This window comes from Trachurus trachurus (genome assembly GCF_905171665.1).
Source record: "Trachurus trachurus genome assembly, chromosome: 7".
In the NCBI taxonomy this organism is placed as follows: domain Eukaryota; kingdom Metazoa; phylum Chordata; class Actinopteri; order Carangiformes; family Carangidae; genus Trachurus; species Trachurus trachurus.
In genome coordinates, this window is record NC_139901.1 from 32,195,859 (window position 1) to 32,214,410 (window position 18,552).

The 18,552-nt window shown below is 46.9% G+C and overlaps 1 protein-coding gene across 3 annotated transcripts in view; it reads left to right on the forward strand.

The window, feature by feature from the left end:
• Positions 1-1,824: 1,824 nt before the first annotated feature.
• The window catches only part of nfatc2a (nuclear factor of activated T cells 2a), a gene marked incomplete at its 5' end in the record, with an annotated part of 42,378 nt that continues 25,650 nt past the window's right edge, over positions 1,825-18,552 (forward strand). For all 3 annotated transcript variants that reach the window (XM_083975282.1, XM_083975281.1, XM_083975283.1), the window contains 6 exons: positions 1,825-1,960; positions 2,921-3,595; positions 4,549-4,939; positions 5,733-5,901; positions 15,319-15,521; positions 16,812-16,984. In XM_083975282.1, the coding sequence (XP_083831408.1) occupies positions 1,825-1,960; positions 2,921-3,595; positions 4,549-4,939; positions 5,733-5,901; positions 15,319-15,521; positions 16,812-16,984 (1,747 nt within the window). The remainder of the gene's footprint in view (positions 1,961-2,920; positions 3,596-4,548; positions 4,940-5,732; positions 5,902-15,318; positions 15,522-16,811; positions 16,985-18,552) is intronic.

Genomic DNA, 18,552 nt, shown 5'->3' on the forward strand with positions numbered 1-18,552 from the left:
GAAGCTGGAGCTGAAGCTGATGCGGCTGCTGCATGTTTTTTGAACAGATCGGGAGTTTTGCGCGCAGCTGCTTGTGTCGCAGCTTCAACTTTTTCTCAACGTTTTAACAGACTTTTTCTTTATTCGCTGTTTCGCCTTTTTTCTTTTTTCAACATTTACAACTGAACTGAAGACCGTCAACTTCTTATTCGACTTTTTTTTTTTGCCATGGTTGTCAGCAGAGGACAGTGATTTTCTTATCCCCACCACCAACTTTTTTATTTTATTTTTTATTTTTTATTATTTTTCCACCTTTTTCTCTCCAGATGTTTAGAGATACTTGGAGGCTGGCACAGTACCACACCATGAGGTCGATGGATCAAGGTACTGCTGAAGTGTTGTGATTATCTGGTAATCAACCCATTTGATTTTCAATCGATAGAGCAGAGTGTTATAGCCTGAGAGAGTGTGTGTATGTGTGTGTTAGAGAGAGTGTGTGTAGCTGATGTTGTTGGGATGTTGATGTTTGTGCTGAAACACGCTGCGCGTCCATGGAAACACCGGGGGGAAACACCGGAGAGTGTAATGATAAAATACTTTAAGTGTTTCAGGATACATTTTGGATTAATAGGATTTATAAACATGTAAGTCAGGTTTTTAATTTAACATTTTTATGACACGAGTTTAATAACGAGGGGAAGAATGTCTCTATTCATGTCACCTGACTGTATACAGATGTTTTTAACGCAATAATTAAGATTTTAACACTTTTTCCCACATTTTCCTTTAATTAGACTCATGCAATAAGTAGAATAAGGTGTTAATGTTGTGTTTCACTGATTGTCACTTGGGTTTCTTACATTTATCGCCGTCGGTTCTGGTTCATTTGGGTCAGACACGGTTAACCCGTTCCTTTCCGTTCCGTTCCTCCACTATAATGAAAGGGGCGTTTGTGTGTAACACCGTCTCAGACCGAGCAGAGCAGAGCAGAGCGGAGCTTCATGGTGCTGCACATGTGTGGTTTGTGCTGACAGAGCAGGCAGGCCGTGGGCCCAGTGGGTGGAAGGCCACAGCTGGAAGGAGGGAGAGGGAGGGAGGGAGGGAGGAACGCCCTGTTGATGCAGATGTTGCTGCCGCGCTGCGCTGCGTAAATCTGGGGGTTCCCTCCGCGTGCGTGCGTGGCGTGGCGTGCGTCCTCCTCATCCAACAGGAAGTCCAACCAAACGGAGCAGAGACGGTGTTTGACGTGTGAGCTTTAAACATCTCCGTGATCTTTTATCCCCCCTCTTCCTCCTCCTCCTCCTCCTCCTCCTTCACGCGCTCTGACAGCTGTGCGTCAGGTGAGGAGCCCAGTGAGCGCGCGCTGCTGCGTCAGTGCCGCCTGTCAGACACCCGGGGGCAGCACGAGGCAGCTCTCAGCCTCATCTGTCTGTTAATTCATCCCCAGCTTCACTTTTACCTTTTTTTTTTCTTTTTAAACCTCCTCCTCCTCCTCCTCCTTCTTCCTCTTCCTCGTCGCATGATCACCGATCAGAGGTGAGGTCGAGTCGACGCAGCTGAACTGAACTGAACTGAACTGAACTGAACTGAACTGAACTCAGACCCGCCTTCGTCTGAAAATAACTGCGGCGGCGGAGCTGAAACAGGAAACTTGAAGCTTCACCTCCTGCAGCAGCTTCACCGACACCGATGCATCAGTTGACACTTGAACAGGTTCCCCGAGCGCAGCAGCAGCAGCAGCAGCAGCAGCAGCAGCACCTCCTGCTCCTCTTCCTCCTCCTTCTCCTCCTCTCTCCGTCCGTCCGTCCCTTCACCCCGAGGAGAAAACATTTATAGACAGATCAGATGAGCACTTTTTACGACGACAACGACCTGGAGGAAGAGCTGAGCCGAGTCCACTACCCCGATGAGGATCTGCAGTTTGAGTACCTGTTCGAGTACGAGCCGCCGAGCAGCGACTTCGCTGCGGGAGAGCAGCAAGGTTTGTCCCGTCGTCGATCGGTCCACAGGCTTCACGGTTCAGCCGCTCTGCTCTGCTCTGTCCTGCTCTGCTCTGCTCTGGGTCATTTAGTTCTCTGTGGTGGAAAATGTATGATTTATGATTTATGATTATTAATGTTAATGAAGGAGAGAAACAGGAAGTAAGTTGCACAGGGTTTTTGATGTGGGCTCTGATAACCACGTGAGGAAATGTCAACATTAGAAGAAGTTGAACTTGTGTGTGCAGGTTCATGTTGTAATGATGATGCTGAATGTTTCTGGTTGTGATTAGAGCAGCAACACTTAATCGATTATTAAATCAATCGTCATCTATTTTGATAATCTAATAATCAGTTTGAGTAGTTTTTAAAGGAAAAAAAAGTCAAAATTTTCTGATTGCAGCTCCTTCAATGTGAATATTTCTGGTTTCCTTGTTCCTTTATGACAATAAACTGAGTCTCTCTTTGGTTTGTTGGCAAAACAATTCATTTGAGGACGTCTTCTGGTGGTTTGGGAAACACTGATTGATGTTTTATAACATTTTATTGACCAAACAACTAATCTATTAATCGTTTACATCATCGACAGATTAATCAATGATGAAAATAATCATTAGTTGCAGCCCTAGATTAGTTGTTTGGTCAATAAAATGTGGAAAAACATCAATCAGTGTTTTATCAAACCACCAGACGACATCGTCCTCAAATGTCTTGTTTTGTCCACAAACCAAAGAGAGACTCAGTTTATTGTCATAAAGGAACAAAGAAACCAGAAATATTCACATTTAAGAAGCTGGAATCAGAGAATTTGGACTTTTTATCAGAATAGTTGACGATTAATTGAATCTATTATTGTTCGATTAATTGTTGCAGCTCTAAACTGATCGATTAATCGTTTACATCACCGACAGATTAATGGATAATGAGAATAACTGAGTGTTTCCCTCTCTGCTCCTCTGCAGATGACCCCAACCTCGCGTCTCACAAAGTCCTCAGCCCCGAGTCTGAGCAGGCGTTCCCGCTGGACGACGCCTCGCCGTACGGCCTCAAGTCCTGCAGCCCCCCCTACGGCGGCGAGCACCACCACCACCACCACCACCACCACCACGGCGCCGAGGTGCTGTCGGCCTACGTGGAGCACCAGGACGCGGTGGCGAGGAGCTTCCTGGACAACGGCAGCAGCAGCACGCGGCCGCCGGGCCTGGCCCTGAGCCCGCGCATCGAGATCACGCCGTCCCGCGAGCACTACCACAACCACGGCCGCGGCGACTCGCTGCAGGGCCAGCACCTGAACATCAGCCCGCGGCCCACGCTCACCGTGCCGGGCCACGACAACAACAACCAGCCGTACCGCGAGCCGCAGTGCCTGAGCCCGGCCAGCAGCAACTCCTCCACCAGCTGGCACTCGGAGAGCTACTCGCCGTGGGCGTCGCCCTGCGTGTCCCCCAGCAGCGGCGGCCAGAACAACAACAACCCCGGAGACCTGTGTCCGCGGCTGCAGAACATCCACACTGGCGGCTCGCCCCGCACCTCGCCGGGCACCTCGCCGCGCAGCGCCGGCCTAGTAGGCGGCGAGGACGGCCTCGGCCACCGCTCGCCGTCCCCGAGAGCCGGCTCGCGCTCCACCTCGCCGCAAGGTAAGGGCCGCCTGGGACGATACGGTTTTAGTTTTCTCCCGATTCGATTCTTCTATGATTTTTGGGATGCAGATTCGTTGTATTGAAAGGGATAGTTCAACATAATCCCTATAGTCATAGCAGTAGGTTCGTTACCTTTAATTGTCGGTGCAAGCTGTTTTTAGAACGGCGGAGCAGAGCCGTGAGCTGCTCAGAGCTACGCTACGGAGGCTCATGGGATTCCTTGGTTTCCCTCATCAAACTCATCAAATACACAATCCAACAACTCCACAACGCTCTGGTGGACAAGTGGTGAGCTGCACATTCACCACGCTATGAGATAATAACACAACGTTACCACACAGAGTTGTTTTAGAGGTAAATACAGAGACTGCTTGATGAAAAACTGTCCCTGAAGGCAACGTGCATCAGCGGTTTTGCATGAATTTCCCTCTAAAACAACTCTGTGTGGTAACGTTGTGTTATTATCTCATAGCGTGGTGAATGTGCAGGTCACAACTTGTCCACCAGAGCGTTGTGGAGTTGTTGGATTGTGTATTTGATGAGTTTGATGAGGGAAACCAAGAAATCACACATTCACCACACTATGAGATAATAACACAACGTTACCAGACAGAGTTGTTTTAGAGGTAAATTCATGCAAAACCGCTGATGCACGTTGCCTTCAGGGACAGTTTTTCATCAAGCAGTCTCTGTATTTACCTCTAAAACAACTCTGTGTGGTAACGTTCTGGGCCAATTTGCCAAAATGTTGAACTATCCCTTTAAATTGCAATTTAAAGGGATAGTAGATATTGCCGATTTTTAGTCTGCATTTTTAACACCAGTGAAACAGTTGAATGATGATGTTTGTCTACAGACTATTCCAGGAAACATTCAGTATATTTCAGCCCCCAAAATATCGCAATACTTATAAGAATCGATTGTTTTCTCCCCCCCCTCCCTGTCGCTAGGGAAACGCACCTACGACATGTACAGGAACCCGGCGCTGGTCACCGCCGGACACCGCTCCCGCAGCCCCTCCCCCCACGGCGGTGGCGGCGGCGGCCATCACCACGACGACCACGGCATCATCGGCGGCGTCGGCGGCCACTACACCACCACGCACGGCGGCGGCAGCCTCGCCGACGCCATGAACGGGTTCGGCGGCGGCGTGCAGCCGGGCCTCATGCCCACCAAGATCGTGAAGAAGTCCAACCAGGTTTACACGCTGTACCCGGATAACCACGGCGACGGGAACCACCTGGTGTCGTGTGACCAGGACATCAAGACCAAACCGGCCGCCGAGCCGTTCTTCGTCATCCCGCAGATCTGGTCCAAGCCGCTCGTCCCCAGCATCTGCAGGTAAAAGGAGCAATCAATTGATTAATCGCACAATGATCGATTATTAAATTAATCGTCAGCTATTTTGATAATCTAATAATCAGTTTGAGTAGTTTTTAAAAGAAAAAAAGTCCAAATTCTCTGATTCCCGCTTCTTAAATGTGAATATTTCTGGTTTCTTTGTTCCTTTATGACAATAAACTGAGTCTCTCTTTGGTTTGTGGACAAAACAAGACATTTGAGGACGTCGCCTGGTGGTTTGAGAAACACTGATTGATGTTTTTTCAACATTTGATTGACCAAACAACTAATCTAGGGCTGCAACTAACGATTATTTTCATTATCGATGAATCTGTCGATGATGTAAACGATTAATCGATTAGTTGTTTGGTCAATGAAATGTTGAAAAACATCAATCAGTGTTTCTCAAACCACCAGATGACGTCCTCAAATGTCTTGTTTTGTCCACAAACCACAGAGAGACTCAGTTTATTGTCATAAAGGAACAAAGAAACCAGAACTATTCACATTTAAGAAGCTGAAATCAGAGAATTTTGACTTTTTTTTCCTTTAAAAAAAACTACTCAAACTGATTATTAGATTATCAAAATAGTTGACGATTCATTTAATCGATTAATTGTTGCAGTTCTAAACTAATCGATTTGATAGTCGACAGATGAATCGACAATGAAAGTTATCGTTAGTTGTGGCCCTGAAAAGGAGCCTGGAAGTCAGAGTTTATAACTTTTCATTTACACGTCGTCAACATCGTCCACTCATTCTCTGTCTGTGTGTGTCTGTCTGGTGGGTGCAGCATCCCCGTGGCCTCGCTGCCTCCGCTGGAGTGGCCCATCCCCAGCCGCACGGACCAGTACGAGCTCCACATCGACGTGCAGCCGAAGCCTCACCACAGAGCTCACTACGAGACGGAGGGGAGCAGGGGGGCCGTCAAAGCCCCCACAGGAGGACACCCGGTGGTCCAGGTACGAACTGAACTGGTCAGAGTTAAGTTAAAGGCCCCATGGCATGAAAAATGTGATTTTGGTTATTTTTTTTCGTGCCTGGGGAGGTCTCTGGGCCACGTATACACTGCCCCATGCATCAAACTGGTCATAAATGGAGAAACACACACCGCCCATTTGTAGGAACTGTCTCTTTAAGACGAGCAGATAGCACTTCCTCCTTTCTGTGATGTCACACACAAGGTAACTCCGCCCATCGCGATTTTTTTACAATTTTTTTTTATGAATGAGCTTAGGTTTCAGTTACTTGCCTGTGATTGGCCCGACCTCATGCCACTCAAAAACAGTGAGCCAATCAGAGGAGAGGTTCTCATTCTCTCTTCTGATTGGCCAAATGACCTGTGCCTGCTAGAGCTCCAGAAAGAGGCAACAGAAAGGGGCAGTAGAAACGATATTAAGCAGATCACAGGTACTAAAAACCAATGATACATCTTGTTAGGGATATCAGCAGGTAAATAAACCCAGAGAAAAGTGCACAGCATGAGGCCTTTAAAGGGACATTGTGTAACTTCTCCTGTTATCTATTCAGGAAAATTGATTATTTGGTTCTTCAGTCTGTTTTTCATTGATCAGTAATCCCCCCCATCAACAAACTGAAGTGTTCCTTTCAGCTCTGAATGAGCCGTTCATATCATTCATATCTCCATGGAGCGGGTAAGCTCGGTGCTGCTGCCATGTGGTGTCGCCATGTTTTTACGTTCAGTGGCAGCGTGACGGTAGGAAACCACGGAAACTCAGCGGAGACACCGGAGCTGTCGGCTCAGGTGGAGGTGGCGTTTTTGAACAGTCACCGCGGTAACGCAGTGAGGAGGAACGGAGCGTTACACTGATGCTGCATTCACCTGCAGTCGGGCAGACGGCCGTCGCTAACAAACCAGATGTCATTTTAGTCACAGAAGTCCAGAGAAAGACGGTAAAACGTGGGTCAGGTAAACAATACCACATCGCCATGACAACATATTGTCACTGCTTGTCTATGCCGGCTGTCGTCCGTCTGCTGTCTGCCCAATTTCATGTGAATGCAGCATGAAAAATACGATTGAGTAGCAACGCTAGATGGGAGGAATTCCTACACAATGTACCTTTAAGTTAAGTTAGAGTTAGAGGTTCAAGCAACTACACAAAGAACTCTCAACTGGATGTGCAGAAGTCTTTTGTTTCTGCTGATGTCTCAGCAAATGAGGCCGTCGGTGCGAAGATGAGCTGTTTCTAAATAGTGTAACTCTAAACCTTCGGGATGCAGTGGTCGGGTCGGTCCACCGGACAAAACGATTTACGCCACACACGCGAGCCAGATGAGCCTCGTTATGACAATACGCGCTACTAGAGCTCATGGGAAGAGCAGTTAGTCTTCGTTCCGGCAAAACAAACACTACCGCTTTTGTCCACAGGGGTCGCCAACATCAACACAAAATGAAAGTTCTTTGTACTGTAGATGTTAGAGTTAGGTTAAGTTGAGTTCATTGTCCCCAGAGGAAAAGCAGTTTTGCAGCAGAGTTCGTTTGACAAAAGGGATGACATAAAAACGAAGCAACGATAAAACAACTCACATATTCGATGTCAGGGAAAGTAATTTCAAAGCCAGTACAAATCAATAATAGAATAGAATAGAATAGATTGTCTTTCTTTATTGTCATTCAGACATTACATCAAGATCTATTATTATAGAACGAAATTACATTTGCAACAGGCCACAATAAAACAAACGTACGAAAAAAGGAATAGGTAATATAAGTGCAAATAGTCCAGGTGCTGATCAATATTGAGCAAATCAATATCATCTTCCAGTCCTATGTATACGTACAGGTGGAGATTAATGTTTCCAAACCAGAAAATAAGACAACACAGGAGACAGGGAGTCGTCAGCAGAGTTAATTTGTCTTTTCTGGACCTTTTTTTTTTCTAAATGATGTTTTTGAAGTGGTGTTAAAGGCTTCATTTATGAGCTCTGAGTGAAGACATGAAGGCATGTTGTCAGGCCGCTCCGTTAATTATCCTTCTGGTCTGGGAGCCTGAGGCAGCCCTGATGGGGGGGGGGGGGGGGGGGGTGGGGAGGTGGGGGGGGGGGGGGGGGGGGGGGGTTGCGTGTAATGGTATTTCCTACTCATTATGCACTCAGCTGTTAATGCTGCTGCTGCTGCTGCTGCTGCTGGTGTAAGTGTTTCTGCCCCGGGGACAAAACTCCTATGAAAATCACTGTAGATGAGTGAGTGAGTGAGTTTCTTCTCATCACCGCTCCTTTTCCCCCTTTTTTAATCCACTTTTTGGGAAAACAAATCACACACTTAACCTCCAGACACACACACACACATAAACACACACACACGATGACACAGTGTAACCGCCCTGTGGCTTCATCACAACCCTCACAACTGAACTCAGGTCAGTGACGAACACAGGCCTCTCTGATTTCTGTTATTTGACTTCCATCCTTAAAATAGAGTCTGTTGCCGCTGCCGCTGCCGCTACGTCCTGACCACACACACACACACACACACACACACACACACACACACACACACACACACACACTGACACACAGACAGATCAGTGTTCACGTTGTCCTCTCACTTCCTCTTACACACTTGTGTGTTTGTTGACTGTGTGGGAGGGAGTCGTTCAGTATTATAGGAAGCCGACTTCACTTCAAGCGCCGTAAAAACCCTCGTATTAGTAGACAGACGTAGAGAAACCAATCACAGGCTGCGGTCGAGAGGCGGAGGGAAGGGAAAGAGGGAAGAAAAGAAAAAGAGGAGAAGAAGGAGAAAGTTTTCTGATATAATTTCTCTCTCACACTGTGAATCCAGTGTCGTAGTAGTAGTCGTAAATTATTTTAGACGACTAGTTACTGGTACAAATGGACTTTTAAACCTGTTGCTCCTGCACTTTGGGACAATATACTGTAGTTGTTGGGATCAATTCATTTTATTCTATTGTATTTAATTTGCAGAGGGACGTCTGCATAGTTGCAACACAACAGCACAGACTATATAATAATAATAATAATCTTTATCTTATTTATACAAAGTATCAGTATCAGTATTTGAGTTTGTTATATTATTGTGGTAACACTTTCTATGAAGACCACATCTATAGTGCATTATGAGCGTACAAGCATACATTATTAACTTATGATCTACTGTATGTTATTATGAACTTATGATGAACTTAAAGCAGAAGTAAGCGATCCGGTCGTTTTGGCTAATGCTGCGTTCCAGGCAGGCTTTTGAAACCGTAAATTACAGCTTCAAGTCGCAACTTAAGACTTTGTAGCGTTCCAGGCAACCCACTCGTGTTTTTCCGACCTGTTTTACCTGTGAAAGTCACTATAACGGCCACTCGTAACTTCCGACCCGTGAACTCGTACCAGATCGAACTGGTACGACTTCACAGGTCGGAAAAGCACGAGTTACGAGTTTCCTTGAACGCACCATAACGTCTTGTCAGCCGATGGAGTTAGCAGCCCCCGCCCTCGTCATGGATCTATTGGTCCTCGTCCCTACGTCACCACATTCAGGCGCATCCCTTGGCTGCACACACAGAGAGGACCGCCCCTTTATGCCGTTCTCTCTCCTCATTGGATAAAGGTTGTAGGATACAAGGAAAGTTTTCTCCTCGGCTTACAGCAGAGCAGAGTGACTGACAGACCCGTGTTTCGGTCCAAACACTCTATGTAAGTGATTGCTGTCGGAAGATACAACTATTTAAGACTTATATTAACACAAAAATATCGCTTACTTCTGCTTTAACTTATGATGAGTATTATAGCATCCTATGAGGCGTAGTAGTAGTCATAATGTATTATAAGCCCCATCAGTTTATAACCAGTCAAGAGCACTCATAATAAGACACTTGGATTTATAAGTCATTATAAGCTAGATTTATAGTTATAAATAACAGTTGATATAGTGCATTATGTGTGTTTATGAATGTAGTAATAATGCAGCATTATGATTGATTATGATGAGCATTATAATCCTGCTCATAATGCACCATAGATGTGCTCTTCATAGAAAGTCTTACCATTATTTTTTTTAAATTTTGAATCATTATTATGACTATTATTATCAAGTGTGACTCTAAAGTTGTTTTCATATAAGTATTTATTAGTTTTGTCCCTTCTCTGTTTTATTTTATTTTATCTTATTTTATTTTTATTTAGTTGTCGGTACAAATGCACTTTTGAAATCTAAAAATGTTGCTCCTCCACTTTGGGAGGAGGACAAAATACAGTAGTTGTTGTTGAAAATAAAAGCAGCTCTGACACAGTTAGAGTTACGGTTTTCCGCCGCGTCGTTCCAAGAATACATCCCACTTCCCCTTGTTCTTTGTGTCGCCGTGGCAACGCTCCCAAGCTGTTGTTGTTGCTGTTGTTGGTGATGATGATGATGGTGGTGGTGGTAGTGGGGACTGAAGTGAAAGTCGCCGCCCTGAGGTCAGCTCGGCCTCGGCCAATCAGACGGCCTGGTTCGCCGCGGCTGCACTCCTTCACCTCGCCGTCGCTCCCTTCTTCCTCCTCTCCTCCTTCTCCTCTCCTCCTTCTCTTCCTCTCCTTCTCCTCTCCTCATCTCCTCCTCCTCCTCCCTCCCTTCCTCCTCTCCCTCTCCTCCTCCTCTCCTCCTCCTCTTCCTCCTCTCCTCATCTCCTTCTCCTCTTCCTCCTTTGCTCTCTATGTTTTCCTCCTCCTCTTCCTCCTCCATTCCTCCTCTCCTTCTCCTCCTCCCTTCTTCCTCCTCCCTTCCTCTCCTTCTCCTCTCCTCCTTCTCCTCTCCTTCTCCTCTCCCCCTCCTACTTTCCTCCTACTCTCCTCTCCTCCTCCTTTGCTCTCTGTTTTCCTCCTCCTCCTCTTCCTCTCCTCCTCCTCTCCTTCTCCTCCACCTCCTCTCCTCCTCCTCCTCCTCCTTTGCTCTCTATGTTTTCCTCCTCCTTTCCTCCTCCTCCTCCTCATCTCCTCCTTTGCTCTCTGTTTTCCTCCTCTCCTCCCTTCCTCTCCTCTTCCTCCTTCCCTTCTCCTTTCCTCCCTTCCTCTCCCTCTCCTCCTCCTTCTCCTCCCTTCCTCTTCTCCTCCTCCTCCTCCTTCCCTCCCTCTCTCTCTTCCTCAGCCTTGTACCCTCCACTTTACTTTTCCTACGCTCCTTTCCTTCTCCTTTCCTCCTCCTTCTCCTCTCCTCTCCTCCTCTCCCTCTCCTTCTCCTCCTCCTCCTCTCCCTCTCCTCCTCCTCTCCCTCCCTCCCTCTCTCTCTTCCTCAGCCTTGTACCCTCCACTTTACTTTTCCTACGCTCCTTTCCTTCTCCTCTCCTCCTCCTTCTCCTCCTCTCCTCCTCCTCATCATTCTCCTTCTCCTCCTCCTCTCCTCCCTCCCTCCTCCTCCCCCTTCTCCTCTCCTCCTCCTCCCTCCCTCCCTCCCTCGCTTCCTCAGCCTTGTACCCTCCACTTTACTTTTCCTCCTCCCTTCCTCCTCCTCCTCCTCCTTTGCTCTCTGTTTTCCTCCTCCTTCTCCTCCCTTCCTTCTCTCCTCCCTTCCTCCTCCTCTCCCTCTCCTCCTCCTCCTCCCTCCCTCCCTCTCTTCCTCAGCCTTGTACCCTCCACTTTACTTTTCCTCCTCCCTTCCTCCTCCTCCTCCTCCTTTGCTCTCTGTTTTCCTCCTCCTTCTCCTCCCTTCCTTCTCTCCTCCCTTCCTCCTCCTCTCCCTCTCCTCCTCCTCCTCCCTCCCTCCCTCTCTTCCTCAGCCTTGTACCCTCCACTTTACTTTTCCTACGCTGCTGCTCTGTCATGACTCACTGCTCCTGCTCCACTGCCATGACAACGGCCCCGACCGCTCACACGGCCCCGTCCAGTGTTTGCTGTGTGTGTGTGTGTGTGTGTGTGTGTGTGTGTGTGTGTGTGTGTGTGTGTGTGTGTGTGTGTGTGTGTGTGTGTGTGTGTGTGTGTGTGTCTGTGTGTGTGTGTGTGTGTGTGTGTGTGTGTGTGTCCGGCCCGCTCCTCCACGTTGCCATAGTTTCTGCTTACACTCGGCAACAGCTGCTGACAGTCGGATCTTCATCATGTCACACAGACGATGACAGACACAACTCCTCTTGTTTCTCTCTCTCTCTGTCTCCTCCTCTCCTCCTCCTCTTCCTCCCCTCCTTCCCCTCTCCTCTCCTCCTCCTCTTCCTCTCCTCCTCCTCTCCTTCTCCTTCTCCTCCTCCTCTCCTCCTCCTCCTTCTCTCCTTCTCCTCCTCCTCCTCTCCTTCTCCTCCTCCTCCCTTCTTTCTCCTCCTCCTCTCCTCCTCCTCCACCTTCTCCTCTCCTTCCCCTCGCCTCTCCTCCTTCTCCTCTCCTTCTCCTCCTCCTCCTCTCCTCTCCTCCTTCTCCTCCTCTCTTTTCCTCCTCCTCCTGTCCTTCTCCTCCTCTCCTCCTTCTCTCCTCCTCCTCCTCTCCTCCCTCTCCTCATCCTCCCCCTCCTCTCCTCCCCCTCCTCTCCTCTCCTTCTCCTCCTCCCCTTTCCTCCTCCCTCTCTCATCCTCCTCTCCTTTCCTCCTCCTCCTTCCTCCTCCTCCTCCTCTCCTCCTCCTCCCTTCCTTCTCCTCTCCTTCTCCTCCTCTCCTTCCCCTCTCCTCCTCCTCCTCCTCTCCTTTCCTCCTCCTCTCTCCTCCTCCTCCTCTCCTTCTCTTCCCCTCTCCTCATCCTCCTCTTCTTTCCTCCTCCTCCTCTCCTCCACCTCTCCTTCTCCTCTCCTCCTCCTCCTCTTCCCTCCTCCTCCTCCTCTCCTTCTCCTCTTCCTTCTCCTCCTTCTCCTCCTTCTCCTCCTCTCCCTGTCCTCCTCTCCTCTCCTCCTCTCCTTCTCCTCTCCTCCTCCTCCTCCTCTCCTTCTCCTTCACCTCTCCTTCCCCTCTCCTCCTCCTCTCCTTCTCCTCCTCCTCTCCTCCCTCTCTCATCCTCCTCCTCTCCTTTCCTCTCCTCCTTCTCCTCTCCTTCTCTCCTCATCCTCTCCTCCTTCTCCTCTCCTCCTCCTCTCCTCCTCCTCCTCTCCTTCTCCTCCTTTCCTCCTCCTCTCCTCCCTCTCCTCCTCCTCCTTTCCTCCTCATCCTCCTCCTCCACCTCTCCTTCTCCTCTCCTCCGTCTCCTTTCCTCCTCTCCTCCCCGTTCTCTCCTTCCCCTCTCCTCCTCCTCCTCCTCTCTTTCCCCTCTCCTTCTCTCCTTCTTCTCCTCCTCCTTTCCTCCTCCTCCCTCCCTTCCTCCTCCTCTCCTTCTCCTCCTTTCCTCTTCCTCTCCTCCTCCTCCCTTCCTCTCCTCCTTCTCCTCTCCTTCCACTCTCCTCCTCCTTTCCTCTCCTCCTCCTCCTCTCCTTTCCTCTCCTCCTCTCCTCCTTTCCTTCTCCTCCTCTCCTTTCCTCCTCCTCCTCCTTCTCTTCCTTTCCTCCTCTCCTCCCCCTCCTCTCCTTCTCCTCCTCCTCTCCTCCTTCTCCTCCTTTCCTCCTTCTCCTCTCCTCCTTTCCTCCTCCTATCCTCCACCTCCCCTTCTCCTCTCCTCGTCCTCCTTTCCCCATCCTCTCCTTCTCCTCCTCTCCTCCTTCTCCTCCCTTTCCTCCTCCCTCCTCCTCCTCCTCCTCCTCCTCCTCCTCCCCCCCCCTCCTCCTCTCGTCTTTTAAATAACTAAACTGTAATGTATCCGAGGAGGTCCGACCGACTCAGCGCTGTGGCATCTCCTCGTAGCCGCAGCAGCAGCAGCGTCTGTTTGCTTCATCATCCTGCAACCGGTTTATTCAGTGATAAAGGTGACGAACCAGATGCAGCGTCGGTGAAGCTGCTTTGTGGTTTCTGCAGGTTTTGCTCGGGCTAAAAGTAGCTTCTCTTTCCTCTCCTTCACTATCTCTCTCTCTTTCTCTCTCTCTCTCTCTGAGATTAAACACCGGTCAGTCTTTAAGAACAGCTCTACAGGCTGAATAACGATAGAGCACTCCACACTTTGTTGCGCAATTATAAAATAGAAAATCAAAGAAAAATGATAGGAAGAATGTATTTTTAGAACGGCGGAGCAGAGCCGTGAGCTGCTCAGAGCTACGCTACGGAGGCTCATGGGATTTCTTGGTTTCCCTCATCAAACTCATCAAATACACAATCCAACAACTCCACAACGCTCTGGTGGACAAGTTGTGAGCTGCACATTCACCACGCTATGAGATAATAACACAACGTTACCACACAGAGTTGTTTTAGAGGGAAATACAGAGACTGCTTGATGAAAAACTGTCCCTGAAGGCAACGCGCATCAGCGGTTTTGCATGAATTTCCCTCTAAAACAACTCTGTCTGGTAACGTTGTGTTATTATCTCATAGCGTGGTGAATGTGCAGGTCACAACTTGTCCACCAGGGCGTTGTGGAGTTGTTGGATTGTGTATTTGATGAGTTTGATGAGGGAAACCAAGAAATCCCATAATGAGCCTCCGTAGCGTAGCTCTGAGCAGCTCACGGCTCTGCTCCACCGTTCTAAAAACAACTTGCACCGACAATTAAAGGTAACAAACCTACTGCTAAGACTATAGGGATTATGACAATGGGCCACTTTGCCAAAATGTTGAACTATCCCTTTAAATCCACGAATAAAAGAAAAAATTGATTCACAAAACATCACAAAACCTGAGTTGTGCGCTACAATCTTTTGTAGTTGGAGCGTGGCGTGTTTAAAGCTGCACTTCAGACTTGTTATGGCCGCTTTGTTGTGACATCACAAAGTTACAGAAGCCCTCATGGCTCATTTTAAAGCTAATTTTCCAAGGACAAAGGCGAGAAAATACATTATTGTCCACCTTTTGCATGAAAAGAGACAGAAGTTTGTCTTTTCTTACATGTGTAAAATATCAGGTACATTAAAAACCAAACATATCACATCTAAACAAAACCACAAACCAGCTACATTAAAAGTAGAGAGAGAGAGAAAGACATTCAAAACCAGTCAGACTGAGCTGGTAAAGACATTTTCAACCCCCCCCCCGGTGAAAGTGGGAGTGAGGATCCCTGCTACATTCTTCCTCTCGTCTTCTTCTTTTCCTCTCGGCTCGGTTATGAAAGAGCTGGTGGAGAAGAGGATGTGAGCTCTGCGCTGGCCGCTGTTCAAGGCTCATCGACGTCGACGACGACGGTGGAAGACTCATGCGTTTCCACGTGGGTCTGACACTGATTATCCACCTCAGGGGGGGGCAACAACATCTGGAAACAGGCTACGGAGAAACACAAGCAGTTTTAAAGTGACTCAAACATTTCCTCCGTACAGAACTGTTGAGTCGTCTGACAGCGGGAGTTTCAACTGGAGCACAAAAAAACAGAAAAAAGGGAAAGAAAAGAAAAGAAAAGACAGAAAAGTATAAAGTTTCTTCTTGTGTGTGTTTTTGCAGCTGCACGGCTACAGAGGCAAAGAGCCGCTCGGCCTGCAGATCTTCATCGGTACGGCCGACGAGCGCATCCTCAAGCCGCACGCCTTCTACCAGGTCCACCGCATCACCGGCAAGACGGTCACCACCACCAGCTACGAGAAGATCATCCACGGCACCAAGGTCCTGGAGATCCCGCTGGAGCCCAAGAACAACATGAAGGCAATGTGAGGACGGACGAAAGCTTTTTCTCTCTCATATAAATTGTTGCTTATATATCAGGGATGTCACAATTGGGTTAAAGTCGAAAGAAATGGTAGAAAATCCACATTAAGGTGGTTATTTTACTTCATTTTGAGTAGATTTCTCCATGTACATCAATGAATACTTATGACAGCTGTCGTTAAGTGTCATTCGGTAAGTTATGTCACTTTTAATGCAAAGTTGACATTATTTGAGATGTCCTTGTTATGAGAACTTGACATAATTTTTAAAGTTTGGCAATTAGGTCTGCTATGACAGTTTAAATTGTCTTTATGTCAAGTTGTCAGAACAAAAACATCTCAAACAATGTCAACTTTGCATCAAAAGTGACATAACTTACCGAATGACACTTAACCACAGCTGTCATAAGTATTCATTGATGTCTTTGACAGCTGTTATGTCAATCTTATGAATACCTATTCAAGTAAAGTGTTACCAAATATCACAAGTATCTATTAAAGGGACAACGAGGAGTTTTGGAAAAGCGAAGCGTTTTCACACTACATTTATGAGCCTCCGCGCGCACCGTACATTTCTTTGACCGGGCGCAAGACGGACTCATGTTTTCATTCATCAATAATTAAAGTCAGAGGTTCAAAGAGGTTCACATACCACCGTAGTTCCGACCATAAACGGCGATGCGGCTGCGTTATTCTCATGATTCGCAACGAAGGAAACGCTGGTCGGCTCGACCAGCACTTCCGCCACCACTAATAATAACAAAATAACGATAGAGACGGAACGATATATTTATCGAAAATGGGCCCATTAACAAGTGTGGGTAGCGGAGATTCATCCACATTAACGTGAGACCTTTTTATAACCGAATAGAAACTCCTCGTTGTCCCTTTAATATATGACCCATTATTAACCCCTCAGGGGAAGTGTTTGAAACATTTAGGTCATTAATTGTCATCTATACCAAATGTTTGCGTTTATTTTAATCGTTTTTTGTTTTGTTTTGCTTTTTTTTTAAATTAAAAATGACACGCTAACATTTAAATTCCTACCAATTCAATGTTACGTTAGTTAAATGGACCAGTATCTGTGCATTTACCTTTATTTTTGCGAACACATCTGCCGATACGGTTCCAACATCAAATTTTTGTGAAAGAAACGGTATTTAGGAATCTTTACAATTAATTAATTGTGGCGTTTAATACCACGATTAATTGTGAAAATAAGTAATCGTGATATCCCTATTATATATATATACATTATATATAAAAAAATTTTGTTTTCATTCCCTGTAGAATCGACTGCGCTGGGATCCTGAAGCTCAGGAACGCCGACATCGAGCTGAGGAAGGGCGAGACGGACGTCGGCCGGAAAAACACCCGAGTGCGGCTGGTGTTCCGCGTGCACATACCTCAGCCTGGGGGGCAGCACCTCTCTCTGCAGGCCGCCTCGCATCCCATCGAGTGCTGTAAGGAAACCGCTTTTACTTTTCAAACCTTCGTCCAAAAGAACAAAATATCAGAATAAAGATAGAGCCTTAGGTTTCAGGTAAAACACTCCAGTTGCACAATTATATAAAATAGAGAATCAAAGAAAAATAATCTGGATTTATCTTATCTATCTTTAAGAGGTAAAACACAGTAAAGAATGCAAAGTGAAATCATTTACCGAAATAACGTAACATATAAACGATGCAAAATAAAACAAAGTAAAACATCTGTGAGTTAAATACAGAAACAAAGAAAAAATAGATTCACAAAACATCACAAAACCTGAGTTGTGCACTATAATATTTTGTAGTTAGAGCGTGACGTGTTTAAAGCTGCACTTCAGACTTGTTATGACAGCTTTGTTGTGACATCACAACGTTACAGAAACACTCGTGGCTCATTTTAAAGCTAATTTTTCCAAGGACAAAGGCGAGAAAATACATTATCATCCACCTTTTGCATGCAAAGAGACAGAAGTTTGTGCAAAATATCAGGTACATTAAAAACCAAACACATCACATCTAAACAAAACCACGAACCAGCTACATTAAAAAAAAAAAAGTGATGTTATAAAACCTAAATCTGACATTGAAGTCTTAGTTCTACAATAATATGGGACCTTTTTAAAATGTTTTGAAGCCGTGACACAGAGCAGGCTTTATGAAATGTGCTGCAGGCTGCTGATGTTTTCATCAGTTAACAAAACTTTATACAAAATAAACATCATAAAAAGGAACCTGCATTCAAATGAGCTGCCGGGAGCTTTGGCCGATCGTCCCCGAGTCCTGGACACAAAGACGTCTTTATGCAGCCAGGGCGTCCATCCAGTAGGTGGGCGCTGTGTGTGTGTGTGTCAGTGTGTCAGTGTGTGTGTGTAGTAGTAGTAAAGTCAGTGTTTGGGTCCATCAGTACATGTGTACACAGTGTTATTAAAGCACCTGGTGTAATCAAAACTCAAACAAGAAGGGCTCTTTATCTAACGTCGACCGACACCAACACCAACACATATTGACGACACGGTCTGTGTGCGATACACTGCTGCTGCTGCTGTTATTGTAATTATTCATAACACACAATACAATAATATCACTTTATAATCATTGTCTCCATCTGTTTCCCCATAGCAGAAAAAAAAGAGGCAGAAAAAACAGCCGTTGTCGCTTCCCGTCTGCTTTAAAATAACCAGTTTCTTTCTGTCAGTAACAAACCAATCAGGCGTAAAGTTGCTCACAATGACACCTACAGTGCATCTGTCACTGCCGCTGTGTGTGTGTGTGTGTGTGTATGTGAGTGTGTGTGTGATGGTGCGATTGAGGAGATGCGTTCCCCCCTCGGTGTCATCCTCTCTTGTTTTAACCCGATCAAAGGTCAGAGCGTTTGTTTGTCGACGCCTCGCTGAGCGTGGAGTTTCAGCTGCTGCAGGATGAGGAAGCAGCGGACGACTGTTGCTGTCCGAGTCCTATCACTGACTTTTAACACTTTAACACTTTAACATTTCCCTTCTTAATGATCTGATCTGTGCTGAGTCAGGATGTTTCAGCTCTTC